This window comes from Mustela nivalis (genome assembly GCF_964662115.1).
Source record: "Mustela nivalis genome assembly, chromosome: 3".
In the NCBI taxonomy this organism is placed as follows: Eukaryota; Metazoa; Chordata; class Mammalia; order Carnivora; family Mustelidae; genus Mustela; species Mustela nivalis.
Window position 1 is genome coordinate 135304518 of NC_139022.1, and position 23413 is coordinate 135327930.

A 23413-nucleotide genomic window follows, 5' to 3' on the forward strand; every position below is an offset into this window, starting at 1 on the left:
ATTAATAGACACTCAGGAGGGGCACCTGGGTGGCTCAGTGGGTTGAAGCCTCTACCTTCAGCTCAGGTCATGATCTCAGGGTCCTAGGATCGAGCCCTGCATCCGGTTCTCTGCTCAGCGGGGAGCCTCCTTCCCCCTCTCTCTCTGCCTGCCTCTCTGCCTACTTGTGATCTCTTGTCTGTCAAATAAATAAATAAAATCTTAAAAAAAAAAAATAGACACTCAGGCTCCTTAAGGGTTCTGTTGTGTTTGTTTTATGTGGTAATGACTACATATGTGTATGGACATGTGTGGCCTTTCTCCCCCCCCCCCCCAAATTTTCTGTTGCTCTTCTCTTCTTTGGATACTGCCAGATTACTCCCTAGGATCCTGTGTTAATCCTGTTTCCCCACAGCACTGGCCAAGTGTTTTTCATGTCCCAGTGGACGCAGGCACTGGGGTTTCTGGTGGGAGCAAGAAGGTACAGGAAGGAGAGTACGGAGACACGGAATTAAGTGAAATGCCCTTGGCCCTTGGAATATTTAGAAGGAGGCAGCAAAACACGGACAAAGTTACTAGTGCAAGAGTTAAATAACATTGTATTGTTATTCCAATAAATGGCAATCCTAGTGGAGAAAGTGCTTGTTTGTTTATAGTCAGAGATCAGAGATTCTCAGAATGACTTTACTGGAAAGTGGGATGCAGAGCAGGAAAAAAAAAAGTCCTATCTAAATTTTTCAAGTGTGGATTACCAGTTTGCTAAAGTATCTTGCAGAGCATCAGTGCTGTGGGATGTGAATGGGTGGGGTGGCCGTACAATTTTTTAACCAAAGAGGAACATTTGTGAGACTAGATGAGGTGGTGTTAATAATTACGCTAGACTGCCTGATGTAAATTCAAACTGTCCTGGGCAAACGGGTGCAGGGCCATCATGTTCTTAGGTGTTCTGAGAAAATAGAGTTCCTGGGTGTAAAAAAGGATTGGGAAAGGCTGGGCTTAATTAACCAAGTCAAATGGGTTTCTCTTAGAGTCACTAGCAGGCTATTCTGGACCATGGCTTTTCAAGAAAGTGGGTATGAACACTGTTTAACCAAGGATGCCTTAAGAGAGAGGAGTTTTCCACTTTGGGAACTGCTGGCTAGATACCTGAACTCCCACTGCTTAGTTCATAGGGTCCTAGAGATTAAGGTTCTGACTGACTCCTAGTCTAGTGGTCACTAGGAACCCTGTCCTACCAAGCACTTCCTCTGCTTCTCCCTCCCTTGGAAATTCATAAAGTGTTCAATGGACACAGACTCCCAGCTGTCAACCTAAATTTATTTGTAGTTTGTTTATTCATTATTATATGGATTTTATATTATAAATTTTATTTCTATTTAACAATTTTTTTTTGTCTTCAACACCTAGAAAGTTGTGGTCTCAATTTTACAACTAAGAAAATAGAGACACTCCTTAAGTGACCTGGCCAAGTTCCCCCAGCTAGTCGGTCACCCCAGGACTAAAGATAAGACCCTCTGGCCAGGAGCACCAAGACCTCCCCAGCAAGGGACCATCTACCACACAGCCTTGGTCCCGTCAGGCTGTGTTCCGTTAATACATGTGCTGTGAGAACCCGAAGTGCCCTGATTGTTTCCTTCTGCTCCCTACCCTCAGGTGCCACCCAAGTACCAGTTCTGTTCTTCTGGGCCTTCAACGGGCTTCTGCTGGTGGTTGACACAACCGGAAAACCTAACTTCATCTCCCGCTACCGAATTCAGGTTGGCAAGAATGAACCAGTAAGTGTGGCAGTGGCTTCTCTGGGTCAAAGCATAGAGGGCACGAGCAAAAGCCACACTCACAATGCTCACCATGGGCCTGGGAGAGAGCATGGCCTCTGCAAGCCAAGTTACTGTGTAGAAGGTTGGAGAGAGGAAGTAATCTGCCCCAGATCTCAGAGCCACCCAGGCAGGACGAATATCCTGGTCCTCTGATTCCCATCCGTGGCTCTGCACCTGCCTGCGCTGCCCCACAGCACTGTGATCAGCATTTTGGGAACCAGAATGATGGGCTCAGCCTAGTACCCGGCTGAGTGCAGAGACAGCAGGCAGCTTCCCCCTCAGTGGCCAGGGTAGGGACGGCCATGGCTGGATGCCAAAAGCACAGAGGAAGATAGCTGTTGGCACAGTGGCTGGCCCACGATGGATAGAGGGGTGTGATGTGTGGGCGGTGGCTGCTTTTCAAGCAGGTCCTCCTTCCCAGTCATTCACTTCAACGGCAGGTGTGTAGCTTATCACCAAGAAACCAGTCCTGGACCCTGCTTACAGGGAACTCCTGACCCAGTACCCAGGTCTTCCACTTACATGGCACTGGAAGGGAGCCTCCCTCCACACCCGCACCCCTCCTACCCCTCCAACCCTCCCACCCCCACCCCTAGACCGGCCTTCAGCCCAGTCTCCTGATTGTGCTTTGACAACTTCCAGGAGCCTTTTCTTATGCAACAAGCTCATTCTTAACTCCAGATTCTTTCCCCAGCTCCACCTGAAAGGACATTCTGGCTCCCTTCCCAGAGAACACACTCATCTTCTAAATGCCGGCCCAGGTGCCTAGGTGGCTCATCTCGGCATCAGGGCATTCTGCCACAGCCCAGCACTCTTGAAAGCAGAATGGGTGAAAAATAATGCCCTTGACCCAGGATTTCAGAAGAGCCTCTTCCTGAACCAGAGCTACTGGCTCTGCTCATTTGAGACTGTCCCTGCTGGCCGATCCGGGGGCTTCCTAGGGGTTCAGCTTTGCACGCATGGGCTGGGGCTGATGTCAAAGCCAGTCGCTGGGCTGTTGAGAGCCCTTCATCTGTCAGACTGTGGCGGTCTCCTGACTGGGCACCATGGAGTAAATGCTCAAGGCCAGGGACTGTGTAACCTTCATGGTTCAGACGAGGAAACAGGCTCTGAGGTGTGACATGGGTAGCTGATGCACGCTCCAACTCTGACCCCAGGGCTCATGCTCTCACCCCCAGGCCACATGAGCTCTCAAGAGTATCCCCCACCTTGACAACATTCATGGTGACAGTCTACAGTGGTTGGAGAGCAACACAGGGAAGGGCTTTTTGCCTGCTGCCAAAGCCGAGGTTCAGAAAGGGGCTATGACTTGCTCAAGGTCAGAGTATCACTAGGAAACACAGCCTGGGCCCCTCTCATCGGACTCCAGGTCTGGTGCTCCCGCAGTGTAGGCCTCCACAGGCGCCCAGCCCCCTGGCCTGTTTGCTCCCCTGCTCTCCTGGACAGCCGGTTGCATCTTCCCCTCCCTCCTCACATCCCCAACACTTCCTTCCCTGACCTTCAGGAGGGGGACAGCCTCGCTTCCTCCTTCACTAAGCAGAAGAAAGATCCCACCGGCTCTCTCCACCTCAGCCCGTGAGCAGTACCTGCAAGCAGGCTGTTTGAAAGAGTTGTCTGTAGGGTTTCCAGCTCCTCTCGGTCCACTCTTTCCACCCAGCATATTGTAATTACCAAAAAAGGTAAACATAGATCCAGAAGTTGAAACAAAGCAGTACATCACCTGGATTCACCGCTTTTAAACATTTCACAGTATTTGCATTATGTAGATAGTAGAAATACAAATATGTACGCACCTGTAATTTTTAGCTTAACCATTCGGAAGTAAGTTCCAGACATTACAGATCTCGCCTGCAGTGCTTCAGCTGGTATTTCCCTGATAACCGCAAACCCACCGTCTCCCCTCTTGTGCGAAACTGCTCAGGTCAGGCCCTCACCCGCCGCCGCTCCACCCCAAGTGCTCTCAAAGGTTCCTCTCATTAGCCCTAGCAGGCTTGTCTTCCCAGGGGCTTGTCTCTGCATCGTGCTGTATCTTCTCCTACCTGGGTTTCCACTTCTCCCATCTTAGTGGCCGCTCCTTCACGGTCTCCCTTCTGGTGTCTCCTCTGCTGCCCCGCCTCTTAATGCTAAGCATCCTGGGGTTCAGGCCTTGCTCCCCACCTCTGTCTCCACTCCCTCACTTTTCTCTTCCAGTGTCATGACTTTAAATACAGTCTATATGCCGACAGCGCACAGATGTCTCTCTCTAGCCGGGGCTCTCTTCTGAATTCCAGGCTTGGATTGCCAGAGGCCTCTTTGACATCTCCCATCCAGAATGTCCCCAAGAGAAGTTCTCATCATCCCCTCAAAATCTGCCACCCACATTCTGGAAGGGAGTTCAGGGCAGGGCCGCCCTTCACTACCCCCACTGGTCCGAGCGGTCATTCTCTTCTGCCTACAGGACTGTTCTCACTCGTCTCTCTCGGTCTAGTCTTGCTCCTCCAGTCTGTGGTCCGCGCAGTGACTGGAGTAATCCTGTGAGAGTCTGTCACTTCTCTTCCCATCATGACCCCACATTTCCCTTGTATGAAAAGCCAGTTTTCCCAATGACCTACAAGGCCGTCTATGCTCTCGCGCCTCCCCACCATTTTGGCCTCACCTCCTCCTTCCCACACTCGTCTCCGGTCAGAGATGCCCGCGAGAGGCAGACAGCCTTTCTCCAGCTGTGCCCTTCGCCTGAAGACCCCCTGCAGCTCTCCTTTCCCTCACCTTCCTCTCTTTGTTCAGATCTCACCATCTCCACAAAGCTCACCCTGACCATTCTATTTAAGATTCCTGGCACCAGGAATAGAAACTCAAGAAGGGGAGAAACCTTTGTTTTGCTCATGCTTGCTTCCCAGCACACAGGACCCTGCCTGCAGTGTCGAGGGTGCTGAAGACCTATCAGCCAAATCACTGAAGGAGTAAACATGCTTAACACCCTCCTCTGGCTCAGGGTTTCCAGAAGGTGTATGACTTCATCTACAGGTGCTCCCAAAAAAGGCTGGCCTGGCCTGGCTTCACGTGGGATGGAACTGAAAGCTTAGAGAGTGGATTCAAGTCAGTTAGTCCATGCCGTGCCAGAGAAAGCTGGAGGAAGAGCAAAGGTGAAGCCTGACGACCACTCAGAACCCCTCCGGCTCACGGGGGCAACTCAGGAAGAAATCCCTTCTGACCAGTCCCCAAACTAGTTTGTCAGGACCCAGGAAGTGACCCGTGGTCATGGGGCTATTCCAGGGAGCCCCAGTGCTCTGAGGAAGGGAAGGGTCAGGTACTGATTCTTGGGCAAATGCTGGCTATAGTATTGAGGCCCAGTATTGAGGGTGAGAGATTTTGAAGCCAACTCACCAGAGAAAACCTGGACAGAGTGCTCAGGCAGGTCCCATCCTGACAGCCCCACCATGAAAACCAGGAAGACCAAGTCACAGAAGTTTAGTCAAGACCTGGAGAGGCAGTTCTCTAGCTCACCTTCTCTTCACTCTGGGTCTGGTCAGGGAGGCTGGGCCACAGGAGGGGGCAGGTGACCTTGATCTCTGCACCTGCTATGGTCAAGCCTCTGTGGATGAGGAGGGGCTCAAAGGCTGAAAAAGGAGATCAACCTGAGAGTGGACAGCCTTCTCCAAGCACCCTGGAGGCACCCTACAGTGCCTGTCAGGAGCATGTCTGGGCCCGGCCGGAGAAAGGGGGAGAACAGTGGTGACATTTGGCAGGAAGAAGACAGGCTCAGGCTGACTGGAGGCTGCTGAGAAGGGAGTTTCCAAAAGCAGGGTTATCACCGGATGGGCCACCCCAGGGCTTGGGCAGCAGCCGGGGACTGCTGGCTATGGCCAGACGTCACACCGAGCATCCACCCCAGAGTGAGGGCCCCCTGAGAGCGGATCACAGCGAAGGCCTTTCTAGAATGGAAAGACCTCCTTCCTTACCTTGGGCAGGTGGACGCCGAGAAACTACGCCAGTCTGTCCGCACAGTTCTCTTCAACCAGTGCGTGATCTCTCTGCCCATGCTGGTCTTCCTCTATCCCATCCTCAAGCTGTGGGGAGACCCCTGCCGCCGAGAGCTACCCACCTTCCACTGGTTCCTCCTGGAGCTGGCTATCTTCACTCTGATTGAGGAAGTCCTGTTCTACTACTCGCACCGGTGAGCTGGTCCCGGCCCAGACACAGCTGGCTGCTCACTCTCCTAGGGCTCACTCGGAAGGGAGGAAATTGAGGCCTCAGAGCAACACCACCTGGCCTCAAAAGCCGCCTCTTAGTTAACGTGGGCATCAACTGTTTGTTCCAAAACTGACAACTTGAGGCAACTGACAGACGTCCAGCAAAGAAAGCCGCTGCATTCATGTGCAGTGGGGCGCTTTCCCATTTGTTTCCTTACTGAATTCTTTGTGGGCACCATTCCCGCCATCCCCACAGCTAGTACAGCTGAGGTAGAGAGAGGCAAAGTAACCCACCCCCAAATTATGCAGCATAAGAGGCGGGGTTAGAATGCAAAGGCAGGTCTGAGTGCCAATCCAATGTGTTTGCAACTTTGCTCCATAGGTGGAACTCTTAGCTCCTACCTTTGGCTTCTCATAGTCTGGTGGGAAAGGGAAAAGGGAGACTGGCAGATTATTAACTGTTAACTATTTTTCCAGGCTCCTTCACCACCCAGCATTCTACAAGAAAATCCACAAGAAACACCATGAGTGGACAGCTCCCATTGGCGTGATCTCACTCTACGCCCACCCTATCGAGCATGTGGTCAGTAGAGGTCTCCTCTTCAGAGGCAAAGGGCAGAGAGCCCCAACCACCTTCCCAAAGGCCTCCCACAAAGAATTAAGACCACAGTGGCCCTTTCTCCCCTCTTCCCATTCACCAGCTACCATTTATTGTTGACCCAGTCTGTGCTAGGCTTTGTGAGATGCCCAGCAGAAGTTATCTCAAACAGTAACTTGTCTGAAAGTTAAAAAGCTGAAGGACTCCAGTGACTCAAGGTCCTGCAACTCTTTCAGCTTCTCCAGATCTGAGTCAAAGAAGTCCTGCTGGTGCCACCCTGGGGCAAAGTGGACACCCGTTGGGTCCCCTCCATCTACCTGGGGCCCACCTTCAAAACAGCCCTCCCTTTGCAGGTCTCCAACATGCTGCCGGTGATGGTGGGTCCCCTAATAATGGGCTCCCACTTGTCCTCCATCACCACGTGGTTCTCCTTGGCCCTCATCACCACCACCATTTCCCACTGTGGCTACCACCTACCTTTCCTGCCTTCACCTGAATTCCATGACTACCATCATCTCAAGTAAGACCTCTTTCCCCACTGTGGGTCCTTGGGCAATAGCCTTCACCTTCTCTCCTGGAGATTCTAGGAGCAGACATGACCCAGGTATCTTCAGTTTCCTTGTGATGGTACTAGTGGAGGGAGAGTTCTAGAGGTTGGCAGAATAAGGACCATGCTGGACCCAGATCACCTTGCTCTCTTCCTTCTTCTGAACACTGGGTCTTCCTGCAGCTGTGGGTTTTTAACCTTTACTTAGGTCCTGGGCCCTTTGAGTATCTAATGTAAGCTATAGACACTGTTAGAACAATGCATATACACCTAAGAATACTGCACACAATTCAAGGGGAATTGTCCATTTCCTCAGCATAGTGGTTATCGCGTCCACCTCACAAGGGGGACTGTCCTCTCTGAAAGCCTCCAGGCTTTTTCAAGTGTGGTCTACAAACCTCCAGCGCCATAATCACCTGAGATAACCTTGATAAAATGCAGGTTTTGGGGTTCTGCTGCACATTGCTGAACCAAAGCGTGTGGGGCAGCAGGACTCGCAAACTGCGTTTTAGTTAAATGTTCTGGTGGGGGATTCTGATGGAGGTGGCCCCTGAACCAACCTGAACAAGCCAAGCTCGGCCACACGTTCTGACTTGTGTGCAGCGGAGTCAGATAGCTTTTCAAAAGGAGAGCATAGGTTGTCAGTCCAGAGTGGCCCCATGAATGTGCACAACTCCCTGGGATGTTCTGATGGAGGCGGTCAGCATGTTGGGGATGGGTGTTTGGGGTCAGAGGGCTTAGAAATGTAAGGCTAGCATGAATGAAAAGAACAGCACACCAGTCTCCCATACTGTCCTCTCTCCTCCAGGTTCAACCAGTGCTATGGGGTGCTGGGGGTGCTGGACCACCTCCATGGGACCGACACAGTGTTCAAGCAGACTAAGGCCTACGAAAGACATATCCTCCTGCTGGGCTTCACCCCACTGTCTGAGAGCATCCCGGATGCCCTGAAGAAGATGGAGTGAGAGAGGGCCCCAGGGCCATCCTGGCTTTCCCCCTCAGTAGACTGCTTCGAGGCATTCTGACTGCACCAAACTTGCTCCTCCAGCCATTCACTAATGACAGCACCACTGGGGCAGGGAGTTAAATCAGCTTCCCAGAAAAGCAGGCCAAGGATGGGGTCAGGGCTCCCCCAGCTGCCCCTGTTGTCCCTCAGAAGGAACAAGAAGTTGGCTTAAGGAAGGGGGTAAAACAGCTCCCCAGAATGGAGGCCAGTGAGAAGAAACCACTTTTTAGAGCGGTCCTGGTGAGTCCCTCTGGTCGTTTGCTGAGGAAGGGAAAAGATGACCCCAGATGACCTTTTTATGACCTAGACAAGATACAGAGAATGCAAAAGTAGCGGTGAGATAGGAAGCTACTGCCAGCTCTGGGAGATCTCCTCCGGGTGCCAGGGGGTGAGGGAACCAGAAGGGATTACTTTGCCCCTTCCTGTCGCTAAAAGCTTTTCTCAAATCCTACTCTGGCCAGAGCCAGGACACCCTCATTTCCCAAACACACAAACACACAGTCAGCTAACACAGGCCCCATTTCAACTCTGCCCCATTACAAACATCATCCCTCTGTGAAAAGAAAAAAGCCTATCACAGAGCGCCCCTCCCTGGATGAAAACCGGGATATCAAACAGATGCACACCAACTCCCATCTTCAGTCAGATGTGGAAACAGAAACCACAGGCCAAACCCTGCTGACCTGCTAAGCTGGGGGTCCTTTTATCCACAGAAGGGAGGGTCAGAGTTCCTGACCTTTGGGGACACCCAATTGAGGGGGCTAGAACCCTCTCAGAAAAGGCAAGAAAAACATGGCTGACCAAAGGGCAAAACCCTTTTCCTTCCCCCAGAGGATTAACCAGTTGTCTCAACACCATTGATTTCTAATGAAACTTTGTCAGGAACCTTATTATCTAAAACAAAACCAAAGACCTGCGTGGGCTGCAGCAGTCCCCGGCCTGGCCTTACCTCAGCAGCCAGACATTGTCAGGAACCCTGCAGCTCCCAAGGACAATCTGAAGACCACCATTATCAGTTACTAAACTCTTGTTCTTTGGACTTTCAGCTGTCAAGAAAACCACCCGTTGTTTTATTAACCACCTTAATACTAGATGGAGCCAAGTCTCCAGGCAGATCTAAGACTCCTTCCTTCCTATCAGCCCTACAACTCCAGACCTGCCCAGTACACCAACTGGGCACTTACCAGTGTCCTCCTTGGCCTTCAAAACCCCACCCACCCCATCGCCTAGTCTGACCTTGGTGGGCCTGGCCCCATCCCCAAAACACCCATGCCCTGAGCTGCCGCAGCTGCTAGCCTGCACGCGCAACCTATTCTTACAAGTAAACACTTAGGAAACAGCCCATCTTCAGTATACTTAATAGGGTAGGGAATGAGGAATGTGGAGGAGGAGAAAGAATAGATGCCTTTCTTCCTGTGAGGGCTTTAGACTTTGAAGTACTTACAGGGTCAAGAGGCTGACAGTCTCTCATACCTTTTGGGAGCCAGGTGTCTGGGCTCTGAAAGAGGGGCCTGGGCCCGTTCTCTTCTTCACCAAACAGAATGGCCCGGAGGTTGGTGAACAAGTGAGACTTACAAAAAGGCAGACGTCACCAAATTCCCAATAGACCTTGTGAGGGTGAAAGTGGAAGGCATGGAAAATAAACTGATCTCTTAATTCCAGTAGGTGCTTCCATGTTTTCTCTGACTAGTCCCGACACTCCTAATCACGTGGCATCTGGGAGCCACAGCCGTGCAAGTAAACCATGGCCGCTCTGAGCATCCTTACCAGACTGGGAGTAGGGTGTCTGCCTGTCCCCAGATCCTCCTACAGAAGCCCCGGTTGCCACCTCGACTCTCCTTCAGCCCATGGAGGCAAGCAGTGGTCCTAAAGCACCTGCCCACGGAAATAATGGTGGAATTCTTTGGAAAAACACTTCTGCTGGGATGCTCCAGTGCTAGGCATAAGAGTGCTCGGATTAATGGGTAGGGAAGGCCATGCCTCACTTCCAGTTTTATGATTCTACATCTAGGCCAGACTGGCATTCCAAACGTTTCTTCTGCCAGGGCCTGGCCTCACAGGTCAGGGAAAAGCCACCGAGAGCCCAGGGGCCGGTGATGGGTTGGGTGGGGTATAGTCATTTCAATCCTCCAGGCTCGCTGGTTGGCCTGGATTTCCCTAAGGCCACAGAGCACTGACCCATTAGCCTTCTACAACCTAGCAGGGGAAGTCTTCAGTGAAGGGTGGTGCTGGCTGTCCATGAGGCATCCCAGCAACCCTGCTGGCTGTCTCCTTACAAGATGCCAAACCACAGCCAGAGAACAGAAATCCCGGGAGCCGTGCAAGGTGGGCAGAACCCCCAGAGCTGCTGCCTGGCAGCTCTCCATTCTGTGGTACCGACTACCGCTGCCACGTCTCACCTGAGACCCAAGATGGCCGTGAACTCAAGGCTGGCAAGAGCCTTCAAAAACCACTGGGGATTCCTCCTGGAACCATTCAGCAGCAGCTCCGGGAGTCTGCTCCCTAGGCAGACTCCTCACAAGCCCGACAGCAGAGTCCTGCAAAAGCTTTCATTGCACATTGTACATTCCGACTGCAGGACTCCCTGGATCTGAGGCTCCATCCCTCAAAAGCTGTACCCCAGATGGGAGACCAGCCAATGTTTTGCCTTTTCAAGTTTTTATTTTTATACATTTTTTTGTATTAAAAAGAAAAGCATAATTACCACAAATTACAAAGGACTAAAGCAGGACTAGAATAATGAATGAATCACTTCAGCCTGGAAAGCAGATGCTCTCAATAATATTAATGTTATAATACAAGCTCATTCAAGTATTTTACATTTTTTTGTCCTTTTAAATGTGATATCCTAGCACATGGTAAAGATAATGTACTATGAGCGTAAGGTGGAACCTTCTCCGCAAAGCCAGATGACAAGTTTTCCTCGCCAGTGAGAAACGGGCTAGAAGTTCTGATCTCCTCTGCCTCTGCCATCGACATGGCTGAAGGAGAGGGCAGGGGCTAGGGCAAATCCAGGGGCCCTTCCACACAGGACATACTTTGGGTCCCACTCACGAGGGCACCAGATCATCCACACCACTGTACTCAGGCTTTTTGGCAAAAACAAAACCAAAACCCATGCCCACCCGCCCTTGCCCCTTGTCTAGTCGTCTTCCTTGCCCCTGCTCCCCACTTCCAGGGCCTGCTGAGCAGCTTACTTTCTTTTGTAAAATCAATCATTAGGAAAGGGGGAAAAATGAGCTACAATGGAACAAAACAAAAACGTAACAACTTTGACATGGGGGCTCAGCACCTGGGCCTGAGCCCCAGGGGTCCAGGCTGGGGCAGGGCCAGGCAGCCACTCTGCTGGGAGTGAGTCTGCCACCAGGTTCAGAAGAATGCAAGAGAACCCTGCCCCTTAGCAGGGCTGAGGCACTCAGACCTTGTGATGTTTGATGCCCAGAGGTTATACTGGCGTGGACCACTCCTGGAGGGGTACAGGATGAGTGGAAGGGTTTGGGCAGGCTGCTTTGTGTCTCAGGTCTTGGGACCCCCACGGGAGGGTGGTGGGTGTGAAGCGGCAAGCCCCTGATGGCTCCGGCCGCTCCTGGCATGCCTGTCACAGATACGTCGGTCCTAAATTCAAGTGTCTTCAGAAAGTGAAGATGTAAACTACTCTTTGCAACATTAACTCCTAACATGTTACAAAAAAAGAAAAAGAAAAAGCCCCTCCCCCCCATCCTCAGCCTGTGATGAGATGAAGTCCTCACCTCCCCACCCCAAAGGGGCTTCCTCTCTCTGGGGTGTCTGTGGGAGGATCAGGGAGGGGATGGCAGCCCCCTGGCCTGGGAGTAAACTCTAGGTAAGAAAAGCCTTTCCGCACACCCCCAAGGCTTCCTTGCGCCCCCAAACCCAGCAGAGGACAAACACTGAGGTTCTATGGTGCTGGATACAGTACAGGGCTGAGCGACCCAACGAAAGGGGGTAAAAAGGGAAGAAGGGATGCAGGAGTCCAGCATCTGGTACAACGCAGGGCAGGCACCAAACAGCAGGGAAGGCCTCCGATCCCACTTACAGAGCAAAGACCAGACACTCATCCTTGACTTTCAAGACAAACCAGGTCACAGGAACTGAGGTGGGCTTCCCACATACTAACCACTGGGTGCGCAGAGCTTGCCAGTCTGGGATATTGTCTCCTGCTCCTGATCTTTGGGCCCAACAGAAGAAACAGTTAAAAAGAGGGCCAAGAAGTGTCAGCAATGGAGCAACACTACCATCAACTTCTCCATGCTGCCCGGTCCCCACTACGGGGGAACATATCGTCATGCCCGCACCCGACACACAGCTCAATCTGTGTGGGTCAGTCCTTCGTCACCCTCCCTAGTTTCGGGTGCCAGCGGACTCCAACCATGCCACTGTCGCTCAGCCCGACCCCAGCAGTCAGTGGCTGGAGAAGAGAAGTCAGGTATACTCTATGTCCACATATACCTTCCTGCCGCGGGGCTTCTCCAACTGGCAGGATTCCCCCCAGCCCTCAAATCCTCCTCATCCCTCATTCCCAGGCAGGGTCAATTGGGAGGGTGGGCAGAGATGGCTTGCAGAGGGGGGATGCAAGATGGGGAGACCCCACCAGACCCAAGGGAGGCAAATAGCATCCTTCTCCGCCTGTTAGGAGACAAAGCCTCCTTGAGGTCTCAGAGCTTTCCGGGCAACACGTTCCCCAGCCTCGGCTGCCAGGCGTTCACCTTTCCCCTTGGAGGTGGGGGGAGACGGTCAAGCTGAGGCCAAGTGTGTCCCAGATCCAGGCCGATGCTCTTCTTCAACAGTTTGAAGCCAACCTGGCCTTGGGGTTCCCAGGGTAGGATGAAGGGTGTCACGGCAGGACGGGGCCTGTCATGAAGCAACAGCAAGCAGAGCGAGGACACGACAGTGGCAGCAGTGTACAGACACAGGACGTCAGCTTCAAACGATGCAACAGCAGGGGTATTTCAGGGACGGCTCTATGTGAGCCGCCCCCAACTCTCTTGCCTACAGGCAGGAGGCACTGTACATGCAACTCAGTCCAGAGGAAGATTCTAGCCAATCCAGCCCAGGCACATCCAGAGAAGGTGTGAGCTCTTCGAGTTGACTCCACCGAGGAAAACAGGCATTTGGGTATTTCAGATTCCCGCTCCACAATAAGGCAACTTTTAAAAAAATATTATTTCCAAGAACAAAACAAAACAAAAAACAAAATCCAAGGGTAGGGGAAAGACATCACTTTCTGTGGATTAGGTGGGGGTTTTCTGATTTATTTTTTTGGTCTTTTATGGTCGATTTTGTCTTTTTTTTTTTTTTTTTTCCATTTTTCCAAGGATGGAAAGGTCAGAGAAAAATAAAATAAATCATCTTTCAATAGTCTTTTCTGGTATGAGCAGCGTCTCTCTGGGCTGGGGACTAAGGGGTATGGGGAGAGGGGGGTGGGGAGAGGATGAAACCTTCCCCTGCCCCCACTTCTAGATCCTTTGGTTTCCTTCTCCCAGAAGATGGCAGAAGGGCATGGTGGGGACAGCAGGGGGAGAACATGGTGATGACAAGCCCCAGATGATCAGGGGGCTGATGCTTGGGGCCCAGGGACGCTGCCAGAGCCTTCCATGGGACAGTGCTGGGCAATGGGGCCCACAGGGCCTTCTTGTGGGCTGCATAGTTGGCTTGAGGGGGAGCAGGAGGCTGTGGCTGGGAACCAGGGTGGCGGCCTACCAGCCGCGGGCAGGGCTACAGAGTGATTTTGGTAATCCAGACGAACTATCAATAATTTAAAACTTGATATATATATATATATATATATAAAAAAAATCTCCCCCCTTTCCCTCCCCCCCTTAGAAGAAGCTAGGATGTGAAGAAGAGTCATGGAGAGAGGAGGGGGAAGAGGGTATGTGGAGGCTCCTGCCCAGGGGTACCTCTGATAGCCCAAATGGTGTACACGTTGCTACTCAGCACGAAGGCCCATTCTAATGACTTGAGGCCTGTCCCTTTTCTGTCCCCTCTCCTGGGACTGGGCACCCCCATGGACTCTTGCCCACCCCGTCCCCACCCCCCCAAACCCCAGGGCTAATGGGCTTTTCACTTTCCCAAAGTCTGTGTGTCCGAGTGCTGGCTCGTCCATTTGGCATCCTCCCGGACGGGCTGGCCAGTGGGTGGTGTAGGGGGTTGGCTGATCATGGTGGTGGGCCTGCTGGAAGACTGGGAGGGGCATCGCTTCCTGCCCTCGCCGCTGCCACCTCCTGCCGCCACTGGATGTCGCTTGTGGTTGCCCTCCTCACCCATGGGGGGCTGTAACAGAGAAGGGGATTACGGTGATTAGCAGCCACGACCCAGACCCCCTTCCTTGCCAGGCCTCTCTAGAGACTTACCTTCTTACCTCCAAATGTAGGTAACAGGTGTAACCTTAAAAACCAATTACCTGTTTTACAACGCACATCTCTGTGCCAAGATGCCAAGCCCCATGCTGTTTTCTGCATATTCACTCACGGGGTCTATACTACCCTTTGATGGAGACATGATCGTCCCCAAAGTAAAGCACAAAAAAAATAATTTGCCCAGGGTCCCATAGCTTGTAACCGGTGAAGACAAAATGTGGATTAGACCCATCTACTTCCGAAGCCCAGGCCTTCACCTACGCAAGTCTCTGCTCCCCTTCTGAGAAGGGACTGCTGCTCAGATGACGATGCGTGGAATGTGGCCTGCAAACCCCAAGGTGTCTCTGCTCAGAAGGCCCGGATACTCTTGGGGATTGCCTCATCTCCTATGATGCTCCAAAGAGGACACTGACCTGGGACGCCTGGATGGCTCAGTGGGTTAAAGCAAAGCCTCTGCCTTCAGCTCAGGTCATGATCCCGGGGTCCTGGGATTGAGCCCCGCATCGGGCTCCCTGCTCAGCAGGAAGCCTGCTTCCCCCCGCACCCTCTCTGCCTATTTGTGATCTCTGTCTGTCAAATAAATAAGTAAAGTCTTTAAAAAAAAAGAGGACACTGACCTAAGAGTCAGACCATGATCCAGTCTGGACTCATGGCTACCAAAGGTGACCTCAACGACATGCCCTTCCATTTCCAGGTGTCAAAGCTCAGCCCTTCTTGTCCCCACCTCCACAGGTTTTCCTACTACAAGGCTCCTCTGTACATGTGTGCACATGTGCCTCCCTCTAGCCCCCAAATGAGGAGGTGCTCAAGGATGGAAGACAACAGATTCCTCTTTATACTGGGAGGGCTGAGCAGCACTGCCACCATCTCACTGGGTGGTCATGGGCTCCCATTTACCCACTGGTTCAGCAACAGTAACAATAAACTCTGCCTCCTTCACCACATTATAAAGGTTAAAGGAGATCAATATAAAGTGCCCAGCACAGTGCCTGGCCCATGGTAATCACTCAATCAGAGGCAGTTTTTTAATACATTTGAGGAGTACTATTGTTACTTACTTATATTTATCTTTTTGCTAAAAGGCTCCAAAGGGAATAAGATGATTAGCATACATCTAATATATTACAAACTCTGTAAAAGAAAAAGTTTCATTTCTGGACTCCCTGAAGCACGTGTAACACAGAGACATCCATCACTCTAGTGCTTCCCTGGATATGTCTAGCAGCAGTAACTCTGAACCACCACTGGATGTCACCATTGAGTCACTGCTCTGAGAAGACAAGACCGTGGCTGTGGTGGTGGGGTGTTAAACAGAATCTATAAACTTCTAGGGCTGGAACTGGCGTCTTCCAGAAAAAACGACATTTACTTGAGTACTCACCCCAGTCAACTAGTTATGGTTGACCAGGGCTCACCAGTAAGGAGGGGTAGGAGATAAAAAGGAGAGGGCATTAGGATATTTAGCTACGAGAACATGGGAGGGAGGGAGAAGCAACCATAAAAACCCCTCCAATTAGGGGTCAGAGTCCACTTCTCACCCTCTATTTTACAGGTGAAGACCTGTAAAAGTCCCTAAGCCAGTGGCACAACTGGGACAAGACCCCAGGTATCCTGATCTCTGGTCCAGTTTTCTGTCCAGGACAGGGGTCAGAAAAAGGAGAGACTTTCACTCACATCCACTCGGAAGTCTTCCAGACGTCGGAATTTGCCGAGGTATTCTTGAAGTTTGGGGTCAATGTCCAAATTTTTGGCTTTGGAATATTTCAAGAAGGCCCAGAACTTCTCCAGTCCATAGAGTTGGCCTACAGAAAAGAAGAGGCAGAGTCAGAGAGAAGCCAGGCTGGTGAGGAGTTGAGAATAAAGAGGCTCAGGAAACCAGGAGGTGGGATGTGACCTGGATTGACCCAGGGAGGGAGAAGGGAAAGAAGGCCTGGATGACCAGGCCTTGCAGAACTCCAACTCCAGCTCTCACCAGCTTCATAGTCCTTCACCGTTTCCTCCTGAAAATCCTTGAAGATATCCAGCCGGAACTTCTTTTCCAGGCCATAACTGTAGTATCGAAAAAGGCACTCCAAACCATATCTGTAGAACACAAGCCAGTAAAATTGGGACACGGTTTCTGTATTTGTACAACAGGGAAATATACCTGCATCACAAATGAACTAGGAAACCATTTAAGCATAAGGATTTTCAAGAAAATGCTAACTAATCTTCAAGAAGACTAATATTTAATGCTAGTCTAAGTCGGGTCTAGCAGTTTATGGTTTGCCAGGGGCCAGCAAACTCCAGAAAAATGAACAATGACCCCTGCCCACACTCATTTGTTCATGAAACGTCACTGGCTTCTTTGTGCCAGAGGAGCAGAGCTGAGTACTTGTGACAGACAGCTCCCCCTCCAATGTCTGGCAAAGCCTGAAATATTTCTCATATGTCCCTGTACAGAAAAAGTCTGCCAGGGATGAGCTCTCTACAAAGTCATGTGGCCATGTTCGTTAGTAAGTTTGCTTATCTGACTTCAGAAACTTTATTTCTAGGGCACCTGGGTGGCTCAGTTGGTTAAGCGTGACTTTGGCTCAGGCTGTGATCTTGGGGTCCTGGAATTGAGCCCCGTGTCGAGCTCCCCGCTCAGCAGGAAGCCTACTTCTCCCTCTCTGCACACTTCCCCACTTGTGCTTGCTCTCTCTCTCTCTCGCAAATAAATGAAATTTTTTAAAAAAATAAAAATTTTACTTCTACGAACAGTATGCCAGGGAGATGAAAAAAATACATTTTTGTATTTTACAGATATATAAAACTAATCATAACATTATTAAAATTTAAATGTCTTAGAAAAGCAGTTAAGAAAAATCATGGTAAATCTGTACAACAGAATATAAATTGTTAGGAATTATAACCTGAGGTACCCACATGGTGCAGTCAGTTGAATGTCCAACTTTTGATTTCAGCTCAGATAGTGATCTTAGGGTTGTGAGATCGAGCCCCGTGTTGGGCTCCATATTTAGCATAGAGTCTGATTGGGAGTCTCTCTCTCTTTTCTTTCCTTCTGCCCCTCACCACCTTGTGTGCTTGCATTCAGTGCTAACTCGCTCACTCTCACTCAAATAAATAAATCTTTCCAAAAAATTACAACTTAAGGGGCGCCTGGGTGGCTCAGTGGGTTAAAGCTGTTGCCTTCAGCTCGGGTCATGATCCCAGGGCCCTGGGATCGAGCCCCACATCGGGCTCTCTGCTCAGCAGGGAGCCTGCTTCCTCCTCTCTCTGCCTGCCTCTCTGCCTACTTGTGATTTCTGTCTGTCATATAAATAAATAAATAAATCTTAAAAAAAATGTTATGTGATAATGAGCCCACTTTATAAACAAATATGTAATTTTCACATCTACACAGGTATGCAAAGTCTGGAAGGGCACATACTTTTTTTTAAGATTTTATTTATTTGACAGAGAGAGAGATCACAAGTAGGGAGAGAGGCAGGCAGAGAGAGAGAGGGAAGCAGGCTCCCTGCAGTGCAGAGAGCCCAATGTGGGGCTTGATCCCAGGACCCTGAGATCATGACCTGAGCCAAAGACAGAGGCTTAATCCACTGAGTCATCCAGGCACCCCCTGGAAGGGCACATACTTAAATATATTAACACTGGTTATCTCTGGGAGTTGGGATTTTCAAATGATCTTATCTGTATTTTCGAAACTTTCAACAAAAAGCATGCAAGAATTTCTGTAAGACAAGAAAGTTAAATATTTTAATGACATGGAAAAAAGCAATGCTTATAAATGATAAGAAACAAACAGGAGGGGCGCCTGGGTGGCTCAGCTATTAAGTGTCTGCCTTCAGCTTGGGTCCTGATATTGAGCCCTGCATTAGGCTCTCTGCTCAGCAGGGAACCTGCTTCTCCCTCTCCCTCTGCTGCTCCCCCTGCTTGTGCTCTCTCTCTCTCTCACTGTGTCTCTCTCCATCAGATAAATAAAATCTTAAAAAAAAAAAAAAAAAAAAAAAAGATACCAACGGGGTGCCTGAGTGGCTCAGTGGGTTAAAGCCTCTGTCTTTGGCTCAGGTCATGATCTCAAGGTCCTGGGATTGAGCCCCGCATCGGGCTCTCTGCTCGTCAGGGAGCCTGCTTCCTCCTCTCTGCCTGCCTCTCTGCCTACTTATAATCTGTCAAATAAATAAATAAAAATCTTAAAAAAAAAAAAAAAAAAGATACCAATAGGCATTCATGTGATGATCTAAATGCATTAAATATGGCAGGACATTAACACTGGTAATTTCTGGATTGAAGGGTTTCTCTCCCCACAGCGTCTTAAACATTTCTGAGGGGCGCCTGCGTGGCTTAGTTGTTAAGTGTCAGCCTTTGGCTCAGGTCATGATCCCAGAGTCCTGGGATCCAGCCCCGCATCAGCCTCCCTGCTCAGCTGGAAGCCTGCTTCTCCCTCTCCCACTCTCCCTGCTTGTGTTCCCTCTCTCGCTGTGTCTCTGTCAAATAATAAAATCTTAAAAAAATATATTTCTGTACTTTTCAAATTGCTTACAGAGAGAATCTTTTATTTGGGGGAAAGAAAAGTATCTTTAAAAGGTATTTGGTTTTGTTTTTAAGATTCTATCTTCTTGACAGAGAGAGCGAGCATGGAAGCAGGGGGAGCAGTAGGCAGAGGGAGAGGGAGATGCAGGCTCTCCATGGAGCAGGAAGCCCGATCTGCGGATCAATCCCAGGACCTTGCAATCACAACCCAAGAGGAAGGCAGATGCCTGACTGAGCCACATAGGTGCTCCAGGTATTTGTTTCTTAATAGCAAAATACTGAAAACAACCAAAGTATCTATTAACAGCAGACTGGTTAAATAAGCTGGGATACATCCATACAGCGTAAGCCTATACTGGCTATAAAAAGCAACAAGAAAGTTATTTATATATGGACATGGAATGATCTCTAAAACACAGTATTAGGAATGCCTGAGTGGCCCATTTGGTTAAGTGCCTGCCTTCGGCTCATGTAACGATTTCAGGGTCCTGGGATCAAGTCCCGCATTAGACTCCCTGCTCAGTGGGGGCCTGCTTCTCCCTCTGCCAAACACTCGTGCTGCTTGTGCTATCTCTGACAAATAAATAAATAAACAAACAAATAAAATCTTAAAAAAAAATTTTTTTTATTTAAAAAAGTACAAAAAAAAATCGGGGCGCCTGGGTGGCTCAGTGGGTTAAGCCTCTGCCTTCGGCTCAGGTCATGATCCTGGGATTGAGCCCCGCATCAGGCTCTCTGTTCTGTGTGGAGCCTGCTTCCCTCCTCTCTCTGTCTCTGCCTCTCTGCCTACTTGTGACCTCTCTCTCTGTCAGATAAATAAATAAAATCTTTAAAAAAAAAAAAATAAGTGCAAAAAAATAAACTGCAAAATAGTATCTAATAGAGACTAATCTCTGGGTAAACAACAGGGACCTAGTAGGAGACTACGGGGATATCCTTGCTTACTCAAGCAAAGTATTTTTAGGAAAGCCCACAGGCTTCTGACCATGCTCACTGTCTGTGGGGAAAGAACTGGAGGCAGGGTGTGGCTGAGGAGACCGCTCATGATACAATCTTTGACCTCTCTGCATCTGAACCACGTGAACATTATTACTCATTCAAAAATTATCATCCTTAGGGGCGCCTGGGTGGCTCAGTGGGTTAAGCCACTGCCTTCGGCTCAGGTCATGATCTCAGGGTCCTGGGATCGAGTCCCGCATCGGGCTCTCTGCTCAGCAGGAAGCCTGCTTCCCTCTCTCTCTGCCTGCCTCTCCATCTACTTGTGATTTCTCTCTGTCAAATAAATAAATAAAATCTTAAAAAAAAAAATTTATCATCCTTTTATGAAGTATATTTGGGATATACACCAGAGATTTTGGTTACAGTTCTGGAAGCAGACCCATCAGGATCGCTCACCCCCCACACAAGCACCAGCCAGCCCCCACCCCGCACCCAACATGCCGCTCACCTGTAGCCTTCTTTGGCATCCTCCAGAGCCAGCTGCTTGAACTCCTCATACATCTTCTTGTTGAAGTGATCTCGGAGGAAGAAGGACCAGAAGCGGAAGAGAGTGTTCATCTCCTGAGACTGGCCGATGCCCAAGCGTTTCCGCTCTGAGGGGGGAGGAAGGAGGAAAGACGTGTTAGGGCCACACTGCCTGTGATTCAGGGGACAAATGTTCTTGGGCTCAAGGACTTGGTCCTTTCTCCTATACCCTCTCCCCCGCCAATTCCCTGGCTCATCCCTGTCCTTGTGGTGTTTGAAGAGACAGTTACTGAACATGATCCTGTGTCAGGCCCTGCTGTGGGGCACCCAGAAGCAGGTGGCATCGGTTTCTAAACTAAGTCACCGCAGTCTAGCTTTTCACCTCAAATATGACTGCTCTCAAGTGTAGCTGAAGAAGGAAAAGCATCAACAAATAATTTGGTAATCTAACAACTTATATTAATTATTTATTACCAATTATTATTTCAGGAATCCTAGACATTAACAATTAAAAGAGTAACATTAAAAACACACACCGCAGAACAAACAACAAAAGAGGAAATAAATTTAGTATCATTAAAAAAAAACACGGGCGGGCGCCTGGGTGGCTCAGTAGGTTGAGCCACTGCCTTCGGCTCAGGTCGTGATCTCAGGGTCCTGGGATCCAGTCCCGCATTGGGCTCTCTGCTCAGCAGGGAGCCTGCTTCCTCCTCTCTCTCTCTCTGCCTGCCTCTGCCTACTTGTGATCTCTCTCTGTCAAATAAATAAATAAAATCTTTAAAACAAAAACAAAACAAAAAAAAAAAAAAACAAACCACAGGCGCCTGAGTGGCTCAATCAAGAATCTGCCTTCGGCTCAGGTCTTCGTCCCAGGGTTGTGGGATCGAGTCCCACATCGGGCTCCTTAAGCCTGCTTTTCCCTCTGCCTGCCACTCCCTTCCCTGCTTGTGCTCACACTCTTGTTTTGACAAATAAATAAAATCTTAAAACTACTAAAAAATAAGTAAGTTTTCCTCAAAATAAATATAATATAAAAACCTCTGTGCTTCAAAGGACATCATCAACAAAGTGAAAAAACAAGCCACAGAGTGGAAAACACTATTTGCAAATCATGAATCTGATAAGGGACTTGTACCTACAATATATAAATATTATAATTTAATAATAAAGACAAATAATCTAGTTAAAAAGTAGGCAAAGGAACTGAATGGACATTTCTCCAAAGATATACAAATGGCCAATAAGCCCATGAAAAAAAATGTTCAGCACGAACAGCTATGGGGTTGGGGGGGGGGCGCAAATCTAACCCCCCAGGAGGTATTACTTATCACTTCACACCTAGTAGGATGGCCACTACCAGAAAGACAGACAACAAGTGTTGGGGGGACTCAAAGCCATCATAAGCCTCATGCTTTCTATCAGGAACAACAAATGGAGGCCCCTCTTTGGGAAAAAGTCTCACAACTCCTCCGAAGGTTAAACAACAGAGTTATCACATGACTCTGCACATGAAAACCTACGCCCACAGAAAAATGCACATGTTCATGGTGGCATTATTCAGCAGAGACAGAAATTGGAAACCCAAAGGCCCATCGGTGACTGAGAGACATGAAATGTCCCTCTACTGAAGTGCTAGCCAGCCTCGGACAGGAGTGAAGTACTGGTACCGTGCTACCACAGAGATCGAGTGTGAGAACAGCACGCTCGGGAAGAGGCCAGCCACAAAGGACCGCTGATGGGATGATTCTATTTACGGGAAAAGTCTAGAACAGGCAAATCCTTAAGACTGCAGGTTGTGCAGGCCTGGGAGGAGCTGCAGGGGAAGAGGTGGGAAGTGACTGGTAAGGCGCACAGGTTCTCTTCCGCGATGCTAATGAAAATATTCCAACATCGATGCCGGGGACAGACACACAATGCTAGAATATACTAAAAGCCACTGCACGACACCGCGCACTTTAAATGGGTCGACTGTGGAGTATGTGAATTCTGTCTCAAAAAAGCAGTCACCACACACCCAAATACACAGGGGAGTAAGACAGATGAGCGAAGCACTTAGCAGCCATGTGCTGCTAACTGAGGAGGGGTGTGGGGGGGGAATTAAAAGTAACAACTCCGCAGGAGCACTGAGATTGCTTCTGAGCATCTTTACAGCCAAACTGACAATCTACAGTTAAAAGATATCTCACTGTATGATAAAAAGAAACACATGGGAGTATCTAGACAGTCTTTCCTTACACCACCTTCTAAAAGCAGGGGTCAGCAAACTTTTTTCTATAAAAGACCAGAGTAAATATTTTAAGCTTTATAGGCTTCATGTGGTCTCAGTCGTAGGTTCCTCTTTTTTCCTTCATAACCCCTCAAAAATGTAAAAACTGTTCTAAGCTCAAGGGCCATACAAAAATAGCCAGCTAGCTGGATTTGGTCTACAGGCCATGGTTAAGCGCCCCTGTTCTAGAGAATCTATGCCGCCCCACGCACACCCTTTTATGATCAACAGTGGGCCACAGTGGACAACAGCCGACTTAACAGCCATGCCAGAAATAGGTAAACTTTTGATACCTTTTTATTATCAATAGAGGAAGATCAAGGAACAGAAATGTTCTGAGTATCAGATTCTTTTAGCTTCCTGTATTCCAAAACTACGTGGCCTGAGTCTAACTCCAATCTTTCTTGCTCTAAGGTCAGAAGAAAGCAGAATCACCTGCTCCACCAGCCCTTACACTCTGGCCCCAGAGGCTAGGCCCCTCTGCCCCTGTGCTACTTACCATTAAGGCAGCGCCTACGATACTTGTGGTAGACGTGTTGTGTGAAGCCATTTTCCTTGAGCAGCTCATGGGAAGGGTGCTGGAACTTGGGCAGAGACTGTGGGGTACAGCCATAGCTGCCAACTGCAGGTGTCCCTTCTGAGGGGCTGGAGCTAGAGGCCAGGAGAGAGACAGTG

At 49.6% G+C, this 23413-nt stretch overlaps 2 protein-coding genes across 8 annotated transcripts in view; one reads left to right on the top strand and one right to left on the bottom strand.

Annotated features, from left to right (window-relative positions):
• Positions 1–9777, top strand: part of FAXDC2 (fatty acid hydroxylase domain containing 2) — a 28666-nt gene extending 18889 nt beyond the window's left edge. For 2 of the 4 annotated variants that reach the window (XM_082725125.1, XM_082725124.1), the window contains 5 exons: positions 1633–1754; positions 5744–5949; positions 6443–6548; positions 6917–7083; positions 7919–9777. In XM_082725125.1, coding sequence (XP_082581251.1) covers positions 1633–1754; positions 5744–5949; positions 6443–6548; positions 6917–7083; positions 7919–8075 — 758 coding nt within the window. In that variant the 3' untranslated portion in view covers positions 8076–9777. The remainder of the gene's footprint in view (positions 1–1632; positions 1755–5743; positions 5950–6442; positions 6549–6916; positions 7084–7918) is intronic. The other 2 variants (XM_082725126.1, XM_082725127.1) reach the window with 1 other exon arrangement.
• A 980-nt stretch (positions 9778–10757) lies between these two features.
• LARP1 (La ribonucleoprotein 1, translational regulator) overlaps positions 10758–23413 on the bottom strand; it is an 88958-nt gene continuing 76302 nt past the window's right edge. For all 4 annotated transcript variants that reach the window (XM_082725123.1, XM_082725122.1, XM_082725121.1 and 1 more), the window contains exons 15-19: positions 23238–23389; positions 20456–20600; positions 16466–16575; positions 16168–16295; positions 10758–14407 (exon numbers count right to left, since the gene is read on the bottom strand). In XM_082725123.1, the coding sequence (XP_082581249.1) occupies positions 14198–14407; positions 16168–16295; positions 16466–16575; positions 20456–20600; positions 23238–23389 (745 nt within the window). In that variant the 3' untranslated portion in view covers positions 10758–14197. The remainder of the gene's footprint in view (positions 14408–16167; positions 16296–16465; positions 16576–20455; positions 20601–23237; positions 23390–23413) is intronic.